This window comes from Chlorocebus sabaeus, chromosome 10 (genome assembly GCF_047675955.1).
Source record: "Chlorocebus sabaeus isolate Y175 chromosome 10, mChlSab1.0.hap1, whole genome shotgun sequence".
Classification (NCBI taxonomy): Eukaryota; Metazoa; Chordata; class Mammalia; order Primates; family Cercopithecidae; genus Chlorocebus; species Chlorocebus sabaeus.
Genome location: NC_132913.1, coordinates 3735509 through 3760498, shown reverse-complemented (window position 1 = coordinate 3760498; position 24990 = coordinate 3735509). Strand labels below are relative to the sequence as shown.

General features: G+C 62.8%; 2 protein-coding genes and 1 long non-coding RNA gene across 6 annotated transcripts in view; 1 reads left to right on the top strand and 2 right to left on the bottom strand.

Annotated features, from left to right (window-relative positions):
* The window catches only part of MYO7B (myosin VIIB), a 104708-nt gene extending 84917 nt beyond the window's left edge, over positions 1 to 19791 (top strand). The window contains exons 26-47 of the mRNA XM_037988124.2: positions 1709 to 1835; positions 3350 to 3469; positions 4569 to 4742; positions 5453 to 5680; positions 6749 to 6916; positions 8323 to 8440; positions 8533 to 8659; positions 9700 to 9863; positions 11516 to 11697; positions 12654 to 12784; positions 13279 to 13436; positions 13698 to 13851; positions 14345 to 14500; positions 15338 to 15443; positions 16244 to 16357; positions 16665 to 16752; positions 17194 to 17300; positions 17794 to 17979; positions 18285 to 18401; positions 18620 to 18703; positions 18871 to 18990; positions 19394 to 19791. Coding sequence (XP_037844052.2) covers positions 1709 to 1835; positions 3350 to 3469; positions 4569 to 4742; positions 5453 to 5680; positions 6749 to 6916; positions 8323 to 8440; positions 8533 to 8659; positions 9700 to 9863; positions 11516 to 11697; positions 12654 to 12784; positions 13279 to 13436; positions 13698 to 13851; positions 14345 to 14500; positions 15338 to 15443; positions 16244 to 16357; positions 16665 to 16752; positions 17194 to 17300; positions 17794 to 17979; positions 18285 to 18401; positions 18620 to 18703; positions 18871 to 18990; positions 19394 to 19495 — 3031 coding nt within the window. The 3' untranslated portion in view covers positions 19496 to 19791. The remainder of the gene's footprint in view (positions 1 to 1708; positions 1836 to 3349; positions 3470 to 4568; positions 4743 to 5452; positions 5681 to 6748; positions 6917 to 8322; positions 8441 to 8532; positions 8660 to 9699; positions 9864 to 11515; positions 11698 to 12653; positions 12785 to 13278; positions 13437 to 13697; positions 13852 to 14344; positions 14501 to 15337; positions 15444 to 16243; positions 16358 to 16664; positions 16753 to 17193; positions 17301 to 17793; positions 17980 to 18284; positions 18402 to 18619; positions 18704 to 18870; positions 18991 to 19393) is intronic.
* LOC140712553 (uncharacterized) lies at positions 10824 to 13748 on the bottom strand. Its single transcript, XR_012094159.1, has 2 exons — positions 13297 to 13748; positions 10824 to 11418 (listed from the first exon to the last, which is right to left on the bottom strand). It is a non-coding gene; the product is annotated as an uncharacterized lncRNA (long non-coding RNA).
* A 662-nt stretch (positions 19792 to 20453) lies between the features above and the next one.
* The window catches only part of LIMS2 (LIM zinc finger domain containing 2), a 36413-nt gene continuing 31876 nt past the window's right edge, over positions 20454 to 24990 (bottom strand). For all 4 annotated transcript variants that reach the window (XM_007964604.3, XM_007964601.3, XM_007964606.3 and 1 more), the window contains 6 exons: positions 24838 to 24987; positions 23956 to 24106; positions 22798 to 22890; positions 22194 to 22242; positions 21994 to 22069; positions 20454 to 21396 (listed from right to left, as the gene is read on the bottom strand). In XM_007964604.3, coding sequence (XP_007962795.1) covers positions 21249 to 21396; positions 21994 to 22069; positions 22194 to 22242; positions 22798 to 22890; positions 23956 to 24106; positions 24838 to 24987 — 667 coding nt within the window. In that variant the 3' untranslated portion in view covers positions 20454 to 21248. The remainder of the gene's footprint in view (positions 21397 to 21993; positions 22070 to 22193; positions 22243 to 22797; positions 22891 to 23955; positions 24107 to 24837; positions 24988 to 24990) is intronic.

Genomic DNA, 24990 nt, shown 5'->3' with positions numbered 1-24990 from the left:
CTGGTTGGGCGGTGGGGGCCGGTTGGATGGTGGGGGTTAGTTGGGCGGTGGGGGCCGGTTGGATGATGGGGGCCGGTTGGATGGTGGGGGCCGGTTGGGTGGTGGGGGTTGGTTGGGTGGTGGGGGCTGGTTGGATGATGGGGGCTGGTTGGGTTTTGGGGGCTGGTTGGTGGGGGTTGGTTGGATGGTGGGGGCCGGTTGGATGATGGGGGCCGGTTGGATGATGGGGGCCGGTTGGGTGGTGGGGGTTGGTTGGGTGGTGGGGGCTGGTTGGATGATGGGGGCTGGTTGGGTTTTGGGGGCTGCTTGGTGGGGGTTGGTTGGATGGTGGGGGCCGGTTGGGCGGTGGGGGCTGGTTGGATGATGGGGGCCGGTTGGGTGGTGGGGGTTGGTTGGGTGGTGGGGGCTGGTTGGATGATGGGGGCTGGTTGGGTTTTGGGGGCTGCTTGGTGGGGGTCGGTTGGATGGTGGGGGCTGGTTGGATTGTGGGAGCTGGATGGATGGTGGGGGCCGGTTGGATTGTGGGAGCTGGATGGATGGTGGGGGCCGGTTGGATTGTGGGAGCTGGATGGATGGTGGGGGCCGGTTGGATTGTGGGAGCTGGATGGATGATGGGGGCTGGTTGGGTTTTGGGGGCTGCTTGGTGGGGGTCGGTTGGATGGTGGGGGCTGGTTGGATTGTGGGAGCTGGATGGATGGTGGGGGCCGGTTGGATTGTGGGAGCTGGATGGATGGTGGGGGCCGGTTGGATTGTGGGAGCTGGATGGATGGTGGGGGCCGGTTGGATTGGGGGAATGGAGGGATGAGAAGGCTCCAGGATGACCCCCAGATTTCCAGTTTGGGTGAATGGCTGATGGCGATGCCTGTAGCATGCAGAAAGAGGAGGGTTGCAGGAACTCGAGAGGCAGCCATGCACATTGCTTCCCAACTCTGTTTGGTGACGTCGTGTCATGGTTGACACTGGCTTTGGTGGGAACATTTACACCACAGAAATAAGCCAATGCTATGCTTTCCTTCCTGGGGAGCTGGTTGATGAACATTGACCAGCATACCACGGAGTAGTAGGGGAAAGATGCTGGCCTCTGGAGACGTGGGATTTGAGGCGCTAATGGGCCACTTTTATAGCATGATAGAGGCTTGAGTCCATGGGGAAGGACGCAGGAGAGAACCGCCCCCAACACACCCCTTCCAGGAGTGGGGAAGCTCCATAGACTGTGGGAGTGGGAAGGGTCAGGAGATGGGGTTGAGTGGTTCCCATGAAGTCCTCACGTTTCTCTCTGCTGTGGAGGGGAGGGGCTGCATTCAGGGAGGGAGGTGGGGCCTCAAGGCAGAGAGAGAAATGAACATCATCCTTGTGAGGCTAGATCTCACCATGAGGCTGGGGATCCCACACACCTGGGAGCCTATGGGCTGTGCAAAGGGTGCAGCTGCTGAGGACAGGGCTGTGGCTGGAGAACCCGCTCCTTCCTGAAGCCCAGCCCCACCCTAAAGGACCGAGAGCACAGGCCACGGGAGAGGAATCGAGTAGGGATGCAGAGCCTGGTGGCCCTGTCCTGAGAGAAGAGGAGGCTGGGCACGGTCCCAGTGCTGGAGAGGTGCCCTGCATATGGGACCCCCCAGAAGTGCAGAAGAGCTGTGTGCCCAGGTGCCCCTGTCTCCTCTCCTTCTCCAGCCCCCAGCCTACTCTCCCAATGGTCTGTGTCTTTCAGGGATGAGATTTACTGCCAAATCTGCAAGCAGCTTTCGGAGAACTTCAAAACAAGCAGCGTGGCGCGGGGCTGGATCCTGCTCAGCCTCTGCCTCGGCTGCTTCCCACCCTCAGAGAGGTTCATGAAGGTGAGAGGGCCCGGGAGGACGGGCAGGGGGCAGGTTACGGTGGGAGCATAGGTAGCCCCTGGCCCTGGAGCAGGTCCACAAATCCCAGTCCGTGGCCCGTTTCTCCTGCTCCTGCAGGCCAGATGGGCAGCCATGCCTGTGTTTCTACAGGCCTCAGTTTCCCCATCTGGAAAAGAGGACCCTGCTCCTGGCTCCTTCCAGCCCCTATGCAGGGTCTGCAGGGTCATTTCACTTTGGCTCAGGTGCCAGGATGGCGCTTCAAGACTAAAATGAGAAGGTAGATGACACAGGCCTTGAAAAGACAGGTGTCTAGGAGTGGGCTCTGCCTGGAGATGGGCCTCGGTGCCTCTTTCTAATTCTTAAGACTGAAAATGGAGGTGGGTTGGCCGAGTATTAGTAGCCCCAAGCTTCACTGATTTGATATACCTTAAATTCTGATTATAAAATTAAAATGTGAAAATCCAGAACATCTAAAGCCAAAATAAAAGCCATCCCCACCCTCAGAGGTAACTTCCATTAATATTTTCTTCTGGTCTTTCCTGGTGTTACAGGGTTCTTATGACCAAACAGAAAACACTTTCTCACATGTCCCCTTGGGGACAGCCGGAGCCACGGTCACTGAGGCCATCTGTACGTGGCATTCAGGCTGCTCCTGACACCAGTGAACCCTTCCAGCCTGTCCCTCCCCACCCCAAGGCAGAAGAAACAACGTCTTTCTGGGACACAAAAAGCTTCAGCGCGTTTTCTCAAACATGTCTGGGACATGGACTCTTCTGCTGTTTTTTATTTTTTATTTTTTATTTATTTTTTTTGAGATGGAATCTCGCCCTGTCACCCAGGTTGGAGTGCAGTGGAGCCATCTCAGCTCACTGCATCCTCTGCCTCCTGGGTTCAAGCAATTCTCCTGCCTCAGCCTCGAGAGTAGCTGGGACTACAGGTGCGCATCACCGCACCAGGCTAATTTTTGTATTTTTAGTGGAGACAGGGTTTCACCATGTTGGCCAGGCTGGCCTCAAACTCCTGAGCTCAGGTGATCCTCCCACCTTGGCCCCCCAAAGTGCTGGGATTATAGGCGTGAGCCACTGTGCCCGGCCCTGCACTTTTCATTTACTATCTCCATTATGTTTTCTCATGGTATCAGCCTCCCAGACGCCAGCTTGGTGCCTCTCTGTTCCAGAAGGCACTGGAGTTGTGAGTGGTCACTTAGAGTTCATCTTCCAGTCATTCATCTGCATAGATGCCACCATGATCAAAAATCACACATCCACCTTTAGGATAGGCCTGCATTGTTGCAACGAAGAGTGTGCACACGTCAAGACTATGCGCCGTTTGAAACGTGTTGCCACTGTTCCTCAGAAACACACTGATTCATGTGCCTTCTCACAGGTGTGAGGGTGCCCCCTCACTGTGCCTTACACATTGAGTGTTAGAATTTTTAAGTCCACCTGGGCAGTGAGTAGAAACTGGCATCCTTTCTGAGTGTCTTCCTCCCTTCTCCCCTCCTCACCTACCAGTATCTACTGAACTTCATCGGCCAAGGGCCGGCGACCTATGGCCCCTTCTGTGCCGAGCGCCTGAGACGCACCTATGCCAATGGGGTGCGCGCAGAGCCCCCCACCTGGCTGGAACTGCAGGTAGGGGCTGGCAGGGGTGGGAGCTGGCAGGGTGGGGTGGTGCAGGCCCCTAGGGACCCCCACATAGCTCCATGGGGTGCCTTCTTCTAGGACAGAACTTTGTCCTCCGAGCCCCGCCATCTCCTCTGCAGTACCTCCCATGCTAGTGGTCCCTGTGAGTGCCCCTGGGGCTCAGCCTCCCCAGGCGTGGCCCCCATCTCCGAATCCATATTCCTTTAGGGCCCCACTAGCTAAGGGGAAGATCACTGGACCCATTCATTAGCATTACAGTGCGCCAGCCGCTTCCAGCTCTCCCCTCCAAGGGCATTTCACTTGGTGACAAGGGCAGTGGTCACACCATGGTTGACATCCTTGGTGGCATTGCTGTTGGGCACATGTGCCACCTCAACCTGCTTTGGCAACTGTGTCATCTGTGAGTTCTCGCTGTTTTCTCAGGAAGGGTCATTCAGAACAGCCAGCCAGGGTGGCGAGGGCAGCCCTGCACCCGGCTCTACACAAAGCTCTGGCCCTAGCCTAACCCTGGCAGGTGCTTGCCCTGTGGCCTGAGGTGCCCTAGACCAGGAGCTGTGGGTCACTTCTGCTGCACCTTCTTTCTGTTTTCACCCTGCCCCCGAGCCCACAGGGGCTCCCTCCCATGAGCCCTGGAATTGTAGGTGAACTTGCAGTAACTGTGCATGTTGACACAAGGGGACAATACATAAAGGCCCCAAAATGTTCCCGAGTCCTGGACTCGGATTCCCAAGAGCTCCGGGTCTTCTGTGAGGTGAAGTCAGTCAACCACACCAAACTCAGGATTCTCATAAAAGCAGCCACTATGGCCCGAGGCTGCCGCCGCTGGAGGTCCAGGAGGATCTGGACGCCTGTGGCTAACATTGCTCTTGCCTGGTGGCTGTGCTCCCAGCAGCAAACACCTGTTGGCCTGAATTTTGTTTTCTATGCCAAGCCCGTGGCCTGGGGCTTCAGAGGGCCCACCCCCGGGAGTCCATGGGATGGCAAGCAGGGCCCGTGGACTGGGGAGAGGAGGGAGGTGGTGGATGGGGGCCGGCCTCTTGTCCATAGGTTCCGAGAGGCCGGGGAACTGAATCTCATCTGTTCCCAGGCTGTCAAGTCCAAGAAGCACATCCCCATCCAAGTCATGTTGGCCACTGGAGAGAGCCTGACCGTCTCTGTGGACTCAGCCTCCACGTCTCGGGAAGTGTGCGTGCACATCGCTCACAAGCAGGGCCTCAGCGACCACCTGGGCTTCTCCCTCCAGGTCGCCGTGTACGACAAGGTACTGGCCAGGCACCCTGCCCGTCACCCACCTCCCTCATACACCCAGGGAGGGCACCCCGAGGCTCAAGCCCTCTCACCTTGCCAGCCTGGCCACCGCCTACCCTCCCAGCCGCCAGGCACAGGCAGGTGCACACATACACACACACACAGCAAGCAGCCTGTCCTCCCACACTCACGTGGTCACCTCGCAGCTGCACCTCAGCCCTAGCAGTGCCGCGTGCACACCTGGTCCCCACCCAGCGGCCACGCACAGACGTCAGGCACTCACACCAGTCTCCTGCTCCAAACTCCCTCAGGCCCAGGAGCTGTGGACACCCTCGCAGCAAACATGGAGGGTCACACCAGCACAGACCCTCACCGCCCACACAGGCACCCCCAATTCCACACCCTCAGACTCAGACACACACCAGTCTGCCAACCAGGGCACCCGAGGCCGAGTCACATCGGCCAGACTCATGTCTGCCTCCTTAGGGAAGGGGCTGCAGGGAGAGCAATGGGGAGTGGCAGACAGGCCATTGCTGTGTGGAGAAGCCCTTCAGCTGTCTACATGGGCTCAGCAGTGTCCACTCAGCCCGTGCTGGGCTCCAAGGGCCCCAGGCCCCGTCCTTCACCTGCACATGCTGACGGTGGGCATCCCCGTGGGGTGGGTATCCCGTGGGATGGGACATGCAACAACAGCTAACCCCCGCTCCCCGACTCTGGCCTCAGTTCTGGTCCCTGGGCAGCGGGCGTGACCACGTCATGGATGCCATCGCCCAGTGTGAGCAGCTGGCCCAGGAGAGGGGTGAGAGCCAGCGCCAGTCACCCTGGCGCATCTACTTCCGGAAGGAATTCTTTACCCCCTGGCACGACTCCCGGGAGGACCCCATTAGCACTGAGCTCATTTACCGCCAAGTCCTGCACGGAGTCTGGTCTGGCGAATACGGCTTCGAGAAGGTGAGGGGCTGAGAGCCAGGGCCACCCTGGGCTTTGCCATCAGGAAACATCCCGTAGAGGAGGCACCCAACTGGCTTCTGAGGCCAGGTAGAAGGCGGAGGGGCAGGAGGCCAAGGGCAGAGGAACGGGGGCCAGGAAGGGGGGTCACAAGGGTGCAGGTCCCTTCCAGGCCCAGCCTCTGTTTCCTCCTCCCTTAGGCCACAGGTTTGTCCAAGCCTCCGGGGTCCATGGTTCCGGCAGCAGGTCCCAGAGGACCCAGGCCTGCCGGGCCTCACCGCTCCTGCTCTGTTTATGGGGGCAGCGAGACCTGGTGGTCGAGAACGTGGCCTCGAGCCCTAATGCCTGAGGCCCACCTCCCCCTCTTCTTGGCATTGTGACCTTGGAGAGTCCTGTCACTGCTGAGCCTTGGGCCCTCATGTGACTGGGGGGCTCGGGAGGGGCTGTCACCTGGCCTGTGCAGAGAGTACCGGGAGCTCTTTTGTAGGGTGATTGTGAGAAAGAAGAGCGATTGTGCCCCTGAAGTTCTGGGGGCAGCAGGCACAACTTCCTTGTGCCGGGTCAGGAAGATGCTGTTCGGGGACCCATGGGAGGCGGCCACAGCAGCGCAGGAAGCCCACGTGGAAGAGGCATGGGCAGGGAGTGACAGGACACCAGGCTCCATGAGGCTTTGGTCTTCCAGAGGGAAGGGGCTTCTTGGGTCCCGTCCAGCTGAGCCCCGGCAGAAACTCCACGGGGGTGGCCGCTGGTCTCTCTTGACAAGCGAGGACTGGAGCTCCGATGGGGAAGGACCTTGCCCCTCAGAGCAACCCTGCCGGGGTTCATCCCAGAACTGGACAGCAGCCGTTGTCCTCAGACAGGGGGCCTGTGGGGCTCGGGCCGTGGCCTCTGGGATTCCTGGCCTGCGTGGTGACCCAGTCAGGGCATGCAGGGATGGGGAAGGTCCTGCCTGAGCTGCAGGTTAGCTCTCCTGTGCTGGGGCAGGAGCTCTGCCACGGGTCAGGGGCATCCTGGGGAAGGGTGAGCCCTTCCTTCTCTCACTCGTCCCCGTGGGTGCCCTGGGCTGTGCAGGAGGAAGAGCTGGTGGAGCTGCTGGCCCGGCACTGCTATGTGCAGCTCGGCGCCTCAGTGGAGAGCAAGGCTGTCCAGGAGCTGCTGCCCAGCTGCATCCCCCACAGGCTGTACAGGACCAAGCCCCCAGATGGGTGGGCGAGCCTCGTCACTGCCGCCTGCGCCAAGGTCAGCTTGCATGCCGCTCAGGCACCCAGCCAGGGACTCTCCTTCAGGCGGTGGGGGGCTCGTGGTGTAAGAGGGGATGGACTCCCGCCCCACAATCCCCACCCCCTGGGGAACAACAAGCTTCAGCTTGACAGGTAGGTAGAGCCTCGTCCCTTCAGGTTTAAGCAGTCCACTCAGTTCAGCTCTCTGTCATAGGCCCATGCCACCTTCTTCCTTCCAAGCTGGCATCTTGGATGGGTCCCTGTGCTGGTCGGCACTGCAGTGTCTGGCCAGGCCCTGGCCTCTCGGCACGAGAGGGCACCCGCAGCGGCTGACTGCTGACCACACCATGGCCTTGGGGGCCCCTCTGCCTGCCCCTGAGCCTCAGCATCCCCTCGCTGGGTGCATGGGAACCCCCCGGGCCAGAGTGTATGGACATTCTAGACATTTGATACATGTCGAATATTTTCAGATCGTCCTTCAGATCTGATGCATTTATTACATTCCCAAAGTCAGTATATGAATAACACTGTATTCAACAAACAGTGAAAAGAAAGTTCGGTTGGATATTATGGTCGCTGATGGACACAGCACAGTGGTGCTGGGGAGAGGAACGGGTGAAGGCGGGGAGTCAGGAAAGAGGAAGGAAGGAAACTAGAAGACAAGGAACTAGAGGTGGTCCCCGAAAGAGGCCCCCAGAGACAAAGCAGAGCTCCAGAGAAGAAAGAAGAGAGAAGCGCCCGGGACACAGACTCGGAGCAAGATGCCCTCCTACACAGAGCGAGTCACAGACCCACAAGGCATAGGCTGGCAAGAGCGAGCCTGGGCTGGGGCACACAGACAGCGCCTTCCACAGCTAGCGCAGCCCCGCCCTACAGATGCCAATGAGGGGACAGGGAACGGCTTTCCTCCTTCCTCCTAACGGGTCCCCACACCCCTCCCAGGTAGACTAGGGCAGCGCGGTGGCTCATGCCTGTGATCCCAGCACTTTGGGAAGCCAAGACAGGGGGATCACCTGAGGTCAGGAGTTTGAGACCAGCCTGGCCAACATGGCAAAACCCCATCTCTACTAAAACTACAGAAATTAGCCAGGCGCAGTGGCACGCGCCTGTAGTCCCAGCTACTCGGGAGGCTGAGGCGGGAGAATTGCTTGAACTCGGGAGGCGGAGCTTGCAGTGAGCCGAGATCGAGATGGCACCACTGCACTCCAGCCTGGGTGACAGAGCGAGACTGGCTCAAAAAAGAAAAAAAAAAAAGGAATAGGGCTGCGCCAGTCCCTGGGGATGTCCCAGGTCCCTCCCTGCAGGATCCGTCTCCAGGCACTGGCCTCACTTTAAGTAGAGGTTTCTCAGAAGGATCCGCCAACTAGGTGAGGGATTCACTGGGGAGGCAGGAGACGGAGGTGACATCCAGGATCCCCCTCTCAGGCCCCATACACTCAGAGGCAAGCCACACCACTGGCCGTGCGAGAGCAGGTGGTGGACGCCGCCCGCCTGCAGTGGCCGCTGCTCTTCTCCCGGCTCTTTGAAGTCACCACACTCTCAGGTAATGGCATCTGATGGGGGGGCGGGGAGCGGGTACGGGCTGGGCACCCAGGGATCCCATGCAGCCTTCACATTGCCATCTCTCCTGGCCAGGCCCCCGCCTGCCCAAGATGCAGCTGATCTTGGCTGTTAACTGGAAGGGTCTTTGCTTCCTGGACCAGCGGGAGAAGACACTGCTGGAGCTCTCTTTCCCAGAGGTCACGGGTCTGGTCGCCAACAGGTGGGGGCCCTGAGGGAAGATCTCCTCACACCCTGAGTCCTTGGATTGATGCATCTGGGGGCTCAGGGAGAGATGGGGAGAGGGGCGGCTTGCGCTCCCAGGTGACAGGCCGGGGTGGTGGGACAAGAATCAACGTATACGATGCCCTCTGTACTTGAGAACCCCACCCTCCCACACCAGGCTGCACTGCCCACGAAGTACTCCGTTGGGGCATCACGGTTGCACTCGCAGCTTCTCTTTGAAACCCAGATCCACCCGGAAAGGGCACAGAAGCGTGCAGCCTCTGGCATGCACTTATTTAGAAGGTTCCTTTCTTTGTCATGGACGAGAACTAGTGGCCTGGAGGGTACAGATTGTCTGGGAGAGCGGCGAGGGACAGTGCCTGGTGTGGCACGGGGCAGGGGGGCCTCTTAGGCTGGGGCTGACCCCCACTCCCAGGGGTCTCCATGGCTCTCGTTGACTGGGAACTTTTTCATGCCTTCTGGGAAGTCCCACCCAAGCCCTGCCAGAGTGCCCCTCGGTTAAAGCACACGACAGAGTGGCACACGCATCTCTGGGCTGTGCCAGGTGTACAGTGGCCACCACTCCCCACTGGCCACCTCTCACTGAGGCTGTCCATGCTGGGCACTTTCCTGTATGCCACGAAGTCCTGACAGCATCACCCGTTCTGCAGATGAGTAAACTGTGGCACGCCGAGGCTAGGTGGCTCAGAGTAAGCACATGGCAGAGCCGCCGACTCAGCTCAGCTGTGATCTTTGCAGTGTCCCTGTGGTGTCCCTGCACACCAGCCACCTCATTATCTGCCCAGAGCCGACCCCACACATGGGCTGCACCACTTGCAGCCTCTGAGGGACCCTGTGCCCCGCCGTCCTTCATTTGTCCAGACCCACAGTGGTGTCTGGCCTGGTCCTGGCCCTGGTAGGGCAGCTTTGTGTCCTCATCTGTGACTCAGGACCCCCAGTCCCACCTCCTGAGGCTGTTGAGGGGCTGGATCGGGGGAGGGGGAGGGGGTTCCTGGTCACACTGCCCTTTATCTCCAGGGAGGCCCAGGGCAGGCAGAGGCTGCTGCTCTCCACCATGCATGAGGAGTACGAGTTTGTGTCGCCCAGCAGCGTGGCCATCGCTGAGCTGGTGGCCCTGTTCCTGGAGGGCCTGAAGGAGAGGTCCGTGTTCGCCATGGCCCTGCAGGACAGGAAGGCCACAGGTACCAGACTGGGTGGGGTGGGGGCAGGGCCGCGCGTGGGGTCTGTAGGGACGCCGCATGCTCATCTCCACACACAGCAGCCGCAAGGCAAGCAGAGGGAGGGAGGGCCCCAAAGCTCTGTGGGGGCAGCTTTAGACCAGGCCCTACCTTCTCTCAGCCACTGTTTCCTCTTCTACAAAATGAGGGGCTAAAGGAGGTGGTCTGCAGCCCCGCAAGGCCAGTGCTCAGCGCTGCACGGCTGCAGAAGCACCGAGAGGGGCCAGCCTCCAGCCCAGGGAAGCTTTGAACACTATCCCCACAGCGCACTGCTGCAGCAGCGCCCCATTATCCCATTTTACAGACACACAGTGCACTGCTGCAGCAGCGCCCCATCATCCCATTTTACAGACACACAGCGTACTGCTGCAGCAGCGCCCCATCATCCCATTTTACAGACACACAGCGCACTGCTGCAGCAGCGCCCCATCATCCCATTTTACAGACACACAGCGCACTGCTGCAGCAGCGCCCCATTATCCCATTTTACAGACACACAGCGCACTGCTGCAGCAGCGCCCCAGTATCCCATTTTACAGACACACAGCGCACTGCTGCAGCAGCGCCCCAGTATCCCATTTTACAGACACACAGCGCACTGCTGCAGCAGCGCCCCAGTATCCCATTTTACAGACACACAGCGCACTGCTGCAGCAGCGCCCCATTATCCCATTTTACAGACACACAGCGCACTGCTGCAGCAGCGCCCCATTATCCCATTTTACAGACACACAGCGCACTGCTGCAGCAGCGCCCCATTATCCCATTTTACAGACACACAGCGCACTGCTGCAGCAGCGCCCCATTATCCCATTTTACAGACACACAGCACACTGCTGCAGCAGCGCCCCGTTATCCCATTTTACAGACAGGAGGCCGGAGGCCCAGAGATGGAGGTAGCTCGCCCAGGGTCACACAGCTCAAGCGGGGGGAGCCTAGTTCTTGGCCGCAGCTCTCCTGCAAGCCAGCACTCCAGAGAGCTGGGCTGTGTCTGTGGGCTGTGGGGGAGCACAACAAAGCCCCAGGACCCCTGGTGGCCCAGGCTGCCGGCGGGGCAGTCATGGGCAGTGGGTGGTGCAGTTAGTGCAGGGGCTTCAGAGGCGGGTGCTGGTTGGGATGCAGCAGCAGAGGCTGTGCGTGGGGTCTTTGGGCAGTGAGAAATGTCCGCTGAGATGTGCTGCCCTGCTGCCTCATTCAGTACTCACGGCCACCGCACGAGGGAAAGAGGATTGCCATCTCCAAATTCCACATGAGGAAGCAGGCTAGAGAGGCAGGCAGCACTCAGGCCAGGCGTGGGGACTGCCAGCCTGTGCATCCTCCCCTCCCTCATCCCTGGCTCCGGGTCAGCCTTCCGAGGGTCTCCCAGGGCTAGGGCTGCAGTCAGAGCTCTCGAGCGCCCGCCCACCCTGGGCTCTGCGCCTGTGCGGCTGTAGCAGGTGACAGCCGTCTGAGGACCCCGAGGTTCCAGTCCCACCACTGCTCACTCTTGGAGTGGTCTTCTGCCCACCACTCTGTGCCTCTGTTTCATCCGTCAAGGGAGATGACCCCCAAAATGCCAGCACAGCCTCTGGTCCCTGCAGAGCCCTCAGCAAATGGCAGCCTCCCCACCCTTACAGATGACGCCACCCTCCTGGCCTTCAAGAAGGGGGACCTGTTGGTCCTGACAAAGAAGCAGGGGCTGCTGGCCTCTGAGAACTGGACCCTCGGCCAGAACGACAGGACAGGCAAGACGGGGCTGGTGCCCACGGCCTGCCTCTACACCATCCCCACGGTCACTAAGCCCTCGGCACAGCTGCTGGTAACTGGCACGCTCCCTTGTCCTCAGCCTGGGTACCCGAGGGCAGGGTGGAGCGGTCCTAGGATGCCTAGTCGGGAGGCCCAGTTCAGGCCCTGCAGCCCAACTAGCAGAGGCCAGGAGGGCCACCTGGGCAGCCCCCACCATTCTTGTGGCAAGGTGCGTGTGCAGTGCCAGCCAGCCCAGCTCTTGGTACTTAGTAGGTGCTCAACAAATGGGTGTTCCCTCCCTCTTCCATCATGGGTGTGTCCTGGGGACAAACCCAATCTTTCTCTGCCTCATTTACACTCTGACCCAAGGGGGCCCAAGTCTCTGCCCGCACAAGGGAACCACCCACCCCAGCCAAGACCAGGCTCTCGGGAGGCAGGAATGGCACGCATTGCAACATGGACATCCTGAGTGCCGAGTATGTGCCCTGTGCCTGTGGTACGAGTCTGGGCACAATAGCAGCTCCACCCTCAGGGCAGACATTTGGGCAGATAATGATGCCTGGATGGCAACTGTGTAAAGTGCCACCAAGGAGAGGGACAAATAATAGGGTGGGGAGCTCACCCTGTCTGGGAAGGCATCCCTGAGGGAGGGACATTTGTGCTGAGGCCTGAAGTTGGTGGCAGACCAGGCAGGTAGGGCTGGGGTGAGAGGGGGCCCCATGGAGAAGGGGAGCTGGGGGTCTGAGAAACCCAGAGTGCCGTGGCCCCCAGAACGGGTGATGTGGGTGCCACAGCCATTGGCACTCATCCTCCCGAGGGAAAGGAGAGAGGCACCGAGAGGTAGAGTCACGGTCCTGGGTCACACGGCAGGTGACGGGTGTGGGTGAGCCCTGGCCTGTCCAGCCCTGGCCTGTCCAGCCCTGGGCCTGACCCCTCCCAAGTCACTGAGGCCGCCGGGCTGGGAGGCGCCTGCAGGAAGGGCCTCATGGTGGTGGCTCCTGGGCACCCACAGGCCTGTGCCCCCTCCAGAGCTTGCTCGCCATGTCACCAGAGAAGAGGAAGCTGGCGGCTCAGGAGGGGCAGCTCGCAGAGCCACATCCCGAGGAGCCACCCAGGGAAAAGCCGCACACCCTGGAGGAGTTCTCCTACGAGTTCTTCAGGTGCCCCCCAAGCCCCGCTCTGTCTCATTGCGCCCCCACCTCCCAGCCCCACCTCACCTCATTGCATCCCGGCTCCCAGCCCCACCCCGCCCCATTGCATTCCCCGCTCCCAGCACTGCCCCGCCCCGGTGCACCCCCGCTCCCAGCCCCACCTCACCTCATTGCACCCCCACTCCCAGTCCCGCCCCGCCCCCTTGCACCCCCGCTCCCAGTCCCGCCCCGCCCCCTTGCACCCCTGCTCCCAGTCCCGCCCCGTTGCACCCCCGCTCCCAGCCCCGCTCCACCTCATTGCACCCACCAAGGGCTGCGGAGAGGCCACGCCCCCATGTGGAGCCTGCGTGGCCTCCCCAGGCCAGGGGAGTCAGGAGGGCCTTGCGGCAGGGTGGGGTGCTCTGGCCCTCCCACAGCCACCCAGGGGTGTCAGACAGAGGACAGAGAAGCGTGGGACAGAGAAGGCCACAGGGCAGGCCTCATGCCAGCCTCTGACCTCACAGGGCTCCAGAGAAGGATACAGTGAGCATGGCCGTGCTGCCCCTGGCCCGTGCCCGCGGCCACCTGTGGGCCTATTCCTCCGAGCCGCTGCGACAGCCGCTGCTCAAGCGAGTCCACGCCAACGTTGACCTCTGGGACATCGCCTGCCAGATCTTTGTCGATATCCTTCCCCACCAGCCTGCCTGCGCCTTGTCAACCCCAGGGCAGAGGCACCCGGCAGCTCCTGGCCCTACAGCTGTGCTCTAGGGCAGAAGAGCCCAGGAGGTCTGAGAAACCCAGAGTGGCGGGACAGAGCCCACACGTGGCTCACTGCAGGGCTGGGGTCAGGGGTCAGCAAGGGGCCTAGGTCGGGGTCAGCCTCTATCCCCAGGCTGTGGTCAGCGTGGGGCCGCCCCAGCACCGTGCTCCTTGACAGCCACACCCATCCTTCGGTACATGGGCGACTACCCCTCTCGGCAGGCCCGGCCCAGCCTGGAGCTCACCGACCAGATCTTCACGGTGGCCCTGCAGCACCCGGCCCTGCAGGACGAGGTCTACTGCCAGCTCCTGAAGCAGCTGACACATAACTCCAACAGGTCTGCTGGGGCAGCGGCCTGCCCGCACTGTCACCCTCAGTCCCCATCCCAGCCCCTGAGGCCAGACCGAGGCTCAGAGGGGACACCGCAGCTCGTGGCGGCGGAACCCCCGCCTGGGCACCTGCATCAGCAGTGGGAAGGGCTAGGGCCCTTGGTCTGCTCTGCTGATGTCCTAGGGGCGGTCAGAGCAGGAGAGGACGGCCCTGCCCGCTCCCACCCCGTGCGTGTGACCTGGCAGGCCATGGCCTCTGTGGGCTTCAGTGTCCTTTTCCACAAAATGGGTGCAATGCCCACCCACCCCCATTTTGAGGGCGCAAAAGCCCGTGGCATCAGGCAGCCAGGCACAGCTGGCGTGGTGCAGCTTGGCTGGTGCCCTTCCCCTCGGGCCCTCTAGACCTCAGGTAGTTCTCATATCCGTCCCTGCTCCCCGAGGTGCCTGCCTGGCCTGGGCCCCCTGAGGAGCCCTTCCCCGCTGACAAACGCCGTCTTCCAGGCACAGCGAGGAGCGGGGCTGGCAGCTGCTGTGGCTCTGCACTGGCCTCTTCCCGCCCAGCAAGGGGCTCCTGCCCCATGCCCAAAAGTTCATCGACACCCGGAGGGGGAAGCTGCTGGCCCCCGACTGCGGCCGCCGCATCCAGAGGGTCCTCAGGTGAGCCGAGTGCCTCCAGCCCCCAGCGTTGACCCTGGGCCCACAGCCCTGGGATGCCAGGGGGCCTGGCCAGCCCTCCAGGAGCTCATGGTCCCGGGAGGACTCTCCAGAAGCCAGTGTCAGCTTGGGAGGCAGGATTGGGCCCTGAGCCGCCAGAGAAGAAGGTGAAGGGTGAGGCCCAGGAGGGTGGAGAGAAGGCTCAGTCATGGCCACCAGCTCCCCTGCCCCACCATTGCCCGGCGGTGGCACAGAGGCACTGCCTGGGGGATAGAGGGGGACCTGGATGCCCCAGCCCAGGCCCTCAAGGCTGAGGTTAGAGGCCCATCCTTCCAAGTCCATGCAGCCTCCCTCATCTTCCTTGGCCGTCTTTGCTCTCCCCCACCGCTCCTGCTTCCTCTGCGTGGCCTCCTGTGGCCATGAGGAGGGCAGGTTGACTGTGGGAGTGGCTGATTTCAGTGGCAGCCATAGTCACAGAGGGAGGCGGGCGCCCCAGAGAGGCCCTACCAGAGTCCCTGGCCCATGCCCGATGCCCCTATTGTGTGAGAACAAGAACACGGTCAGCCTCACCCACCGGCGCCTCCCCGGGAGCCCCTGGCCTGGCCCTTCCCATGTGTGGCCCAGGCTTTCGGGCACAGCTGCAGCATCGCTACCTCTGAGGCCACGTGCAAGCCAGGGGCAGCCCCTGGGATGTGCGAGGGGCTGGAACCACCCCGGTGATGGCCACTGGGGTTATTTTTCTTTCGTTTCTGGCACATGGTTTAGGGCCCGCGTTGGGGTTGGGGCATGGGTGAGGATGAGGGTGGGGGTGGCACCTGCAGCACATGCTGTGCCCCTCAGGACAGGGCCCCGGAAGCAGCCCCCACACCAGGCGGAGGTGGAGGCCGCGGAGCAGAACATCTCCCGCATCTGCCACAAGGTCTACCTCCCCAATGACACCAGCGAGGTGAGGCCCTGCTCTGGCCTGCACGGCAGATCTCAGGCCTCCGAAGGCCATGGGGCACCCTCCCTCCTGGCCCAGCCTGCTCCTTGGGAACCCCGGAGAGCCTTTTCTAGGGCTGTCCTATCCTCACTGGTCTCCTGCCCCCTCCCCATGGGACACAGGCCCCGCCTTTGGAAGTCAGGCCAGTCCCAAGGTATGAGTTGGGGGATCCAGGCCCAGGACACGGGAGAGAGGACAGAGGGGTGGGCGGCAAGGGTGAGTCCCAGGACCTGGGGGCTCCTAGGGGCTTCTGACCAGCTGGGGTGTGGGAGAGCAGGTATCCCCACTGTGTGTGCCTTGTGCACAGAGCCTGCCATGGCTGCTGGGGGAAAAAGGGGACAGGGGACAGGTGGGAGACCACCAGGACCCAGCCGTGACACAGAAGCCTTCACCAGGGGCAGCAAAGACAAGCGAGCTGAGAGGCCAAGGTGGGCAGCGTCGCCTCACGCCCTGTCCAACAGCAGGGTGATCTTTTTGGTCTTGGGGACATTCAGGTCCCAGTAGCAGGAAGTTCCCACAGTCTGGCTATGGGCTCTAAAGGCAAGTCAGAAGGCCAGGCCTCCAGGGCCCCAAAGCAACGAACGCTGGGACTAAACAACGTGAGCCTCTGGCCAGGGTTCTGAAAGGGAGGCCTGTTCTGCTCAGGGCAGACCACATCCAACCCAGGTTTCATGAAGGAGCAAAGGTCCAGGCTAGGAAGGCTCATCCTGGGCTGTGCTGGCCCCTCGCCAGGCCCCGGCCTCACCAGCCGCCTCTCTGTCCAGATGCTGGAGGTGGTTGCCAACACACGGGTGCGGGATGTGTGTGACAGCATTGCCACCAGGCTGCAGCTGGCCTCCTGGGAGGGCTGCAGTCTCTTCATCAAGATTGCAGACAAGGTGGGCTGGGCTGGGGCTGGGCAGATGGAGGGCGGGTGGTGAGCGGGATCCTAGGTGCTGCCTGGTGGGGGCCTCGGCCTGCCAGGGGCACCCGTGCTGGACCAGGCTGCACAGCCAGGGCTGCCAGGACAGAGGTAGGTGGGGTCCCGGAGCAGAGCCAGCTCCACACGCCGAAAGCCCACGCACAGCCGACTCCAGCGCAGCACCCAGGCCGTAGGCAGCCAGTGGACCAGAACCCGGCAGGGCCCTCTCAGGGGGACAGTCCTCTGGCAGCCCCCCACCGTCCCTGCACCTTCCCCTTCCCCAGGTCATCAGCCAGAAGGAGGGAGACTTCTTCTTCGATTCCCTGAGGCAGGTGTCTGACTGGGTGAAGAAGAACAAGCCCCAGAAAGAAGGTGAGGAGGCCTCTGTGGAGCTGGGCGAGGGTGCGGCTGGGTGGGGTGAGGGGGCACCGTCGGCCTCCGTGTGGCCCGTGCCCATTCATCCATTCCTTCCCGTGTGTCCCTGGGTTGTGGAGACAACCAGGCCCTGGGGCCTCGTGGTGAGGGCCTCCCAGCTCAGGCAGGAACCGGTGGCTGCACCACGGGGTGATGAAGGATGCCCCAGGGCTGAGGGGCATGACCCCCATGGGCTGGGGGTGGGAGTCCAGGAACACTCCTGGAGAAGGCAGCCTCCACACTCATCTTGAAGGCTGAGGAAAACCTGGGGGGCTGGGGAGGAAGAAGGTGGAGGATTTCCAGGCAGGGAGGTGGCAGGCGCAGTGTGGGGGTGCCAGGGGGTCAGGGCGGGTGCACCTGCTGGGCCAGGCCTGGTGCCCACTGCTGGCCCTCGCCCAGGGGCCCCCGTGACGCTCCCCTACCAGGTGTACTTCATGCGGAAACTGTGGCTCAACATCGCCCCGGGGAAGGATGTGAATTCGGACACCATACTCCATTACCACCAGGTACCGGGCAGGCTGCCCTGGGGGGCACTGGGGCCACCCCCATCCTCCCACACCTGTTCTGAGGCTGTAGAAGCCAGCAGGCCAGGGCAAGGCCAGCCTCAGCCCTGGGTACTAGCCCATGTGGTAGGCAGCCCAAGCCCCCGAGGGCTCTGGAACCAGGAGCAGAGGGGACAGTGTTTGGGGACAGTGACTGCACTGGCACCTGCCGCATGACTTGGGGAGGGTGGGACAGAGGGTCCTGTGGCCCATGGAACAGTGGCCATGGCCTGCAGGGCCAACCACATGGGTGGAGCAAGGCCATCACCTCCACGTAGATGTCAGGGGGCCCTGCCCTGACTCAGGGTCATTCCCCTGGCCTGAAACTCTACCCTGCTCAGTCCATCCTGGATGGGGTGGGCTGAGCCCCAGGTCCCCACCATCTGAGCGGGAAAGAGGTTGGGGGCGTGCGGGTCGCGGCCGGAGACCCAGCATGTCCAGTGTGTCCACCACCCAGGAGCTGCCCAAGTACCTGCGCGGGTTCCACAAGTGTTCGCGGGAGGACGCCATCCACCTGGCGGGCCTCATCTACAAGGCCCAGTTCAACAACGACCGGTCCCAGCTGGCTAGTGTCCCCAAGATCCTGAGGGAACTGGTGCCCAAGGACCTCACACGCCTGATGTCCTCGGAGGAGTGGAAAAAGGTGCCTCACGGGGCTGGGGAAGGGTTCCTGGGCTGCTGCTCCTCCCTGGGATCCTGCCCCAGTGCCACGCCCTGCCTGGGCTCCAAGACCACATGGGTGCACATGGGTGGTGTGGAGGGTGGGCTGGCTCTGCACACACCACGCCTTCCCACGCTGTCCACGGCGCCACCGAGACTGTCCCGCGCTGCGTCCCTCCCCTCCCCTCCCCTCCCCACTGTACTGGCCTGGGGTAGGCAGGTGCTGCCCCCACCAGGGCTTTGCGGGGCCTCAGCACCCAGGCCCTTACTGGCCCTCCTGTTCCCCAGAGCATCCTTCTGGCCTATGACAAGCACAAGGACAAGACAGTGGAGGAGGCCAAGGTGGCCTTCCTGAAGTGGATCTGCCGCTGGCCCACCTTCGGGTCTGCCTTCTTCGAGGTGAAGGTAGGCCTTGCCCCACGCCTGGGCCTCCTGCCCAAGCAGGCTCTGCTCAACTCTGCCCCGGCAGGCCCAGCATCGACCAGCACACATCTTGGGTGGGACTGGCCACGAGGCTGGAGGGCGTGGGCGTGTGTGTGTGTGCACATGGCCTAGGTGAGCTCCTGGGAGGTGCAGCCTGGCCTCCTGGGCTGGACTGTGACTGCTGTGTCCCTCCCTCCCAGCAAACCTCGGAGCCCTCCTACCCGGACATCATCCTCGTCGCCATCAACAGACATGGGGTTCTGCTCATCCACCCCAAGACCAAGGTAGCTGCTGGGCCTCCGGAGGGGCTGGGGGCCACCAAGTCCAGGGACCCGTGCAGGTGGGGCTGCAGTCACCTCTGCAGTGTGTCCTGCCTCTCTCCTGTCCCCTCACACACACACAGCCCACGGGCTCTGGAGGCACCCTGCCCACCCACCCTCTCTGCCCCCAGGACCTGCTCACCACCTATCCCTTCACCAAGATCTCCAGCTGGAGCAGCGGCAGCACCTACTTCCACATGGTGCTGGGGAGCCTGGGCCGTGGCAGCCGCCTGCTGTGCGAGACCTCCCTGGTGAGCGCTGGTCCCTTCTCCCGGCCAGGATGCACAGGATGGAGCGGCTGGAGACTGGGTTCCCCACCCTCACCCCTTTCAAGTGGCTTATTAAGAGGGCTCCGTCACAGGGCCCAGGTGGGGCCAGCAGACCTGGAGGGGGACTGGGTGCATCCCCAGGACCAGCAGCCAAGGTGGCAAAGCCAGGCAGGTGCCCCTGCACCCTTGGCCCATGCTGAGGAGGGAGGGAGACCTAGCCCCAGCAGGGCAGGCAGAAATGACGGTGCCAACGCCAGGAGCCCGCCTGCCCTTTCTCCATGCCCTGCACCGCTGGGTGCTGAGGAAGAGAAGGTGGTCCCTGAGTCCAGGACCCCCACCTGCCCTCTGCACCCACAGCCTCTGACCCACCCTGTCCCCTGTCCAGGGCTACAAGATGGACGACCTGCTGACCTCCTATGTGCAGCAGCTCCTGAGTGCCATGAACAAGCAGTGGGGCTCCAAGGCCCCAGCCCTGGCCAGTACCTAGCAGCGGATGCTGGCGTGTCTGCTCAGGCACCGTCCCGCCCTCCAGCCTGGCAGCACCTTCCCAGGCCCTCTCAGCCCAGGGCCTGTCCTCGGCAGGCAGCCTTCCATGCTGCCCCCCATACGAGCCCACTCAGCCCCGCAGGTGGCCCCCTCTGTCCTGGGCGCTGCATATGGAGGTGAATGACCCAGCGCGGGTCGGGAGTCTCGGGCCCCCAGGCTGTTGGTGGATGGCTGAGAGGACACCCCCACCGCAACCCCAGCCCACCAGAATGTTCAGTAAAAACCCCTGGGGCAGGAGAAGCGAGTGTGTCTGAGGGGGCAGGGTGTGGCACGACGTGGACATGGGGCCTGGGAGGCTCTGGCCCGCAGAGAGCCGCAGAAAAAGCAAAATGCCTTGCGACTTTCCCAGGGAACTGGGAGGGCAGCTGCATTCTCCAGGAATGACTTCATCCCTCCCTCTTTCTGCTTCCTTCCTCCCCCTCCCTTCCTTCCTGTTTCTCAGACTGGGGAGGGGCACTCATGGGAGAGTCCTCCTCCCAGGCCCCGCCTCACACCTTCTGTCGTCCCCACCCCCACCCACCACCCAGGAGGCCGGGGTGGAGGTGCGGCTCTCTGGCTGCTGGCTTCGTGCTAAGCCCAGCTTGTGCCCAGACAGTGGCCAGAGCTGGATATAGCACCTTGGAGGCCTGGATTCCCTCCCTGGCATGTCCTGTCCCTTCCCACCCCCTCCTCTGCCCACTGGGACAGCTTATGTGGACCTGGCCACCCAGGCTTGTGAGGTCCTGGCAGGGCACATTTTCAACCCCTTATGGCAGCCTGGCCTGGGATAGAGGCTAGGGCTCCCTACACTCGTGCCTGTCTGATGTGTGTCCCTCTGTTCAACTGCCCCAGCAGCAGTGCGTCCACAGCCGCTGCCATCCCCTCCCAGCCCCTGCCACAAACCACACAGGCCACTGTGGTCGTGTGAACACGCCTTCATTGTGCAAGCGTGAGCCCCGCACCGGGTCTGCGCCGGCCGCAGAGGAAGCGTCCTCCCTGGCGGTGCTAACAAGCTACCTCCAACCCCACCACCTCCTGGACCCTGGCCCAACCCAAAGGCTCAACACAAGCCCCAAGCTGGGTGCGGGGGTGGCCAAGGTGGGACTCCAAGAAGGCCTTCCGAGGGATGAAGGTGGGTCCTGTCCCTCCAGGGAGCTTGTGGTGTGGACAGCAGGACTTGCTGGCTCAGTGTGGGCAGAGGGACACTGTGCCACTGGTTGAATGAGTGGAGAGGGATTGCAGGTGGCTCCTAGAGGCCTCCATCTGCGTGGCCCTGGCCCTGTGGCTCCAGCAGGCCGCTCTGGCTGTGGGTGGCCCAGGAGCCACATGCACTTAGTGGGGCTGCTCTGGGGCAGGGGCTGTCACAGGACAGCACAAGCCACCGAGCCACCTGGGGAGGGCCAGCCTGGGCCAGGAGGGGAACTGTGGTGCAATTTGCTCCTGTCCCTGGAGGTCTGTGGGTGGAAGCTGTGGGCACAGGCAGCTGTGGCTGTCAGACGTGGGGTCACAGGCTCCCACTCCCACTTCCTAGCTCCTGCCTCCTCACAGAGGGAAGCCACAGCCAAGGAGAGGAGACATGGGGAAGGCAGAGATGAGGGAACAGGAAGGGAGGGTAAGGTGCGGAGGGCGCAGGTGGACGGGGCCGAGGGGGCCGAGCATGGACAGCGGGAGGGGAGAAGGCAGAGGGGCCGAGAGGCGGCCGCGCAAGAGGGCCTTCAGGCAGAGTTGAGGTCCGCGGCCTTGGGCTGTGCCTTGCGGGAGGTCAGCTCCGACAGCTTCTTCAGCCGCTTCTTCAGCTCCAGCGGGAACTTCTCATAGCACCTCTTACACACGGGCTTCATGTCGAACTCCACAAACTTGTTCCTGGGGAGGAAGCAGAGCTGTCAGCAGAGCCCCACGCCCACCCCTTTAAACCCAGACAGGTGACCGTGGAGTGGGCCTCCCCACATCAGCCTCTCCTAGCCAGCAGGCCAGGCCCTAGGGTGACCCGACCAGAGAACATAGGGATGAGAAGGGCCTTGAGGCTTCCCTTCCCTCCCCTCCCAGAGGCTTCTCTCAGGTTCTGACACCCCAGAACCCTCTATGCCTCCCCACGGCCCTTGGAAACCTGGATGCCATTTCTCCTCTCCCAACTCCAGCCATCCCACACCCCTTGAGGCTTCCTGGATGAGCAGCTGACGCTGCTGCTTTTGCATATGCTGTTCCCTGGGCTGGAACGCCCTTCCCTCCCCAGAGTCCAGGGTTCTGGCAGGTGTGTTGGAGGCACGAGTGTTCCTCCTCCTCTCACTGTGCGCTGGGGTCCCTGGACCTGCCCCCATCTCACTGGGCGGTATGGGGCCGGGATGCCCCTTGTCCCCACCACATCCCCAGACCCAGCTGGTGTGCAGGAGGGCTGCTAAGAGGAAGGACCCACAGGAGCCCCCTCCACCCTGAGCCCCATCCCACGATCACAGGACTCACTTCAGGGTGAGCTTGCTGTTGCAGGTGGAGCAGGAGAAGCAACTCACACACCAGGCCTTGTTGAGGGCCGACACCACTGTGAGGGAAGCGTGTGACTCAGCAGGGCTGGCTAGGCTGCCACAGGCGCAGCTGGGCTCACAGCTGCAGCACCCTGGCCCCAGGAGAGCAGGTGGGGTGGGGGAGGGAACACAGGGCCTCACCATCGCCTTCGATCACATGGCTGCAGTTGTAGCAGACGTCCCCGAAGAGCTGTGGGCCGAGCAGGCTGTCAGAGGGGCTGCAGGCAGTCACACCCTAGCCCAGGGCCATCATGCAGCTGGCCTGGCCCTCCAACACGGCCCCTCTCAGGCATCTCCCAGGCCCTTTGAGGGCACCGCAACCCATTAGAACCACCCCCCGCCCCGAGAAGGACAACAGACTGGGACATTGCTCCCCAGAAGGCCCCTTTGCTCTGGCTGCTGCTGTCCTGTGAGGAGGTGGGCCCCAGTGGTGACCGCGTCCCATCAGTGCCCCCCCTCTTCTGTACCAGAGCAAGGGAGGGAGGGAGGGGGTTGCTGGCACTGTCAGCCCCGTGTGCCCAGGACCTCACATCAGCCCCAGAACATTCTTCAGAGGAAGACACTGAGGCTGAGAGAGCTGCCTGGGTCTCGAGACCCCAGGCCAGGAACCCGGGCTGAGGGTGCAGGCCTGGGCTCAGCACCTGGCAGAGCTCCTGAAGGGGTGCCCACAGCCTCCCCTGCTCACGGCGGCTCTCCTGGCCACCCCTCCAGATCCGCGTCCCTGAGGGCTCTTCACTGGGCTCACCTGGTTGTAGTGAGTCTCACAGTAGGCCAGGCCCTTCTTCTCATAGTGCCGGTGCCCCAGAAATGGCTTCTCACACTTGGCGCAGACAAAGTGCTGCGAGGACAGAGGGCGGGCCGGGTGGCATCAGGGCTACAGCGGTGACCCCAAGGGACAGTGGTGACCCGGGGACAACAGTGACCCCAGGAGCCAGTGGTGACTCCAGGGGACAGCAGTGGCCCCAGGAGGCAGCAGTGACAGAAGGGGACAGGAAGCAGAGTCTGGACAGGTGGAGGCCCTTCAGGATTCACACTGGGCAGAGAGGGCTGACACCTCTGTGAACGCCATGGGGTCAGCAGACCCCACCCCTCCTCTAAGACACCGATGGGAACCTTGCCAGTCACCATCCCCTCCCAGTCTGGCCTCTCCCTCGGCAGGCTCAGCCCCAGGAGTCAGGTGCCAGCCCCGTGCTGTGGCATGGTGGGCCCTCGCTGGCAGAGGCAGCCCAGCCTGTCCACGTGGGGCCTCTGCAGGCACCCCCTGCAAGCCTGGGGTCACTGAGCAGCACCTTGCATTCCCCCAGGGATCTGCTTGTGAGGATGAGGGCTGGGGGCTGGGGCCTGCATCAGGGCAGGACGGCATGGCCTCCCACCCCAGCTGCCACCCAACACAGCTTCTGGACACAGCGCTGGCCAGGTCATCAGGGAAGGTGGTGGGCTCACCGATCCCAGTGTACCCATGAGAACATGAGAGCCCACCACCCAGCGGGGGCACTCCAGGTGACCCAGTGCTCACACCTGAGGAACTCTTCAACTCCGTGTTTGCACAGGGCTGTCCACATAGTGGGTTCTGTCAACCACAACCCCCAGGGCACCCTGGGCAAACTGCCCCCAAGGTTTTCTCCTGACCTTGGAGTCTCTTAGAATGCCAGCAGGGGGAAGAGGAGAGGTGGGCACAGCTACCCAACCATGTGTGTGCACTCGGGTCTCCTGGCTCCCGTGGGCAGGCTGGTGTCCCTGGCTGAGCACAGGGAGGGGCAGTACCCCAGAGGAAGGGCCTCGCCGGGAGCCAGTCACGCAGCCTGGGCTGGGAGTGTGGAGGGGCTTCAGGGCTCGGCTCTCACCATGACCCTGAGCTGGGGCACCCCCAACCTGAGGCCACATGCCCGCCAGCCTGGCTCACCTCCACGTGCCACTGCTTGCCCAGCGCGTTGACCACTCGGCCCTCAATGGGCCGGCGGCAGGCACCGCAGATGGGGACGCCCATCTTGTCATGGCAGGGCAGGCAGTAGAGCTCGCCCTTCAGCTCACGGGCCTCAGCCGTCAGCTCCTTCCTGGAAGACAGCGAGCAGCCCCCAGGTGCCGTCCATGCCCTTCTGCAGGGTCATGCCAGCAGCGCCGCCACCCCGGGGCGCGGCTCCCCGAGGGGCCCATCCTGTGCCTGCAGAGCCGAGGCGGCAGCTCCCTCTGATCTCCGGGCTCTCTGCAGACTTCCTGTGCCCCAGACAGGCCCTGGAGCACACACTTCCCGCACAGCCCAGAAGAGTGGCCTGTGTTCCGCACCCAGGCCTCTGAGAAGCAGGTCTGTTCTCGGGCCCCCTCCTCCTCCAAACCCGACTGGGTGTCTGGACAGGCACGGAGAGGGCTGGAGTGGACGGTGGGGGTGGGGGTGGGTGAGGACAGGGGCGGAGGGGCTGCCTGTGCAACTCCTGTCTCTAACACCAGTGCCAAGCCCACTCCCGGTCTCTTGCCCGCCCCTCTACCCCTCGGGTCCCTTCTGCTGCTCCACCTCAACTCTCGCCTGCAGTCTAGGGCCAGCCCACCTGCCTCCCGAGTCTCAAGTGCCCCCCGAACAGAGCCCTGGAGAGAGAAACTTTCTGCCATGGCTGCTTCCCGGCCCCTGGCCCACTTCTGCCCTGCGGCCCCCCTCCCGGGACCCCTCTCTCTGCCCACCCTGCTCACCTCTCCCGCCTCCACACTTCCCCAGGTGGAGGCCCCACCACCCTGACCCTGGGCCCGCCCTGGCTCCCCGCCGCCGCACTGCAGGGCCGGGCCGTGCACCTACCCACAGTGGGTGCAGTTGAAGTGGTCAGGGTGGTAGGCGTCGCTCCTGAACATGAGGGGCTGCTCGTCGATGACCAGGTGGCACCGCTGGCAGATGTACTTGCCCAGGCCCTTGGCCTTCTCACGGTTGTGGCAAGGCCGGCAGAGATGCCTG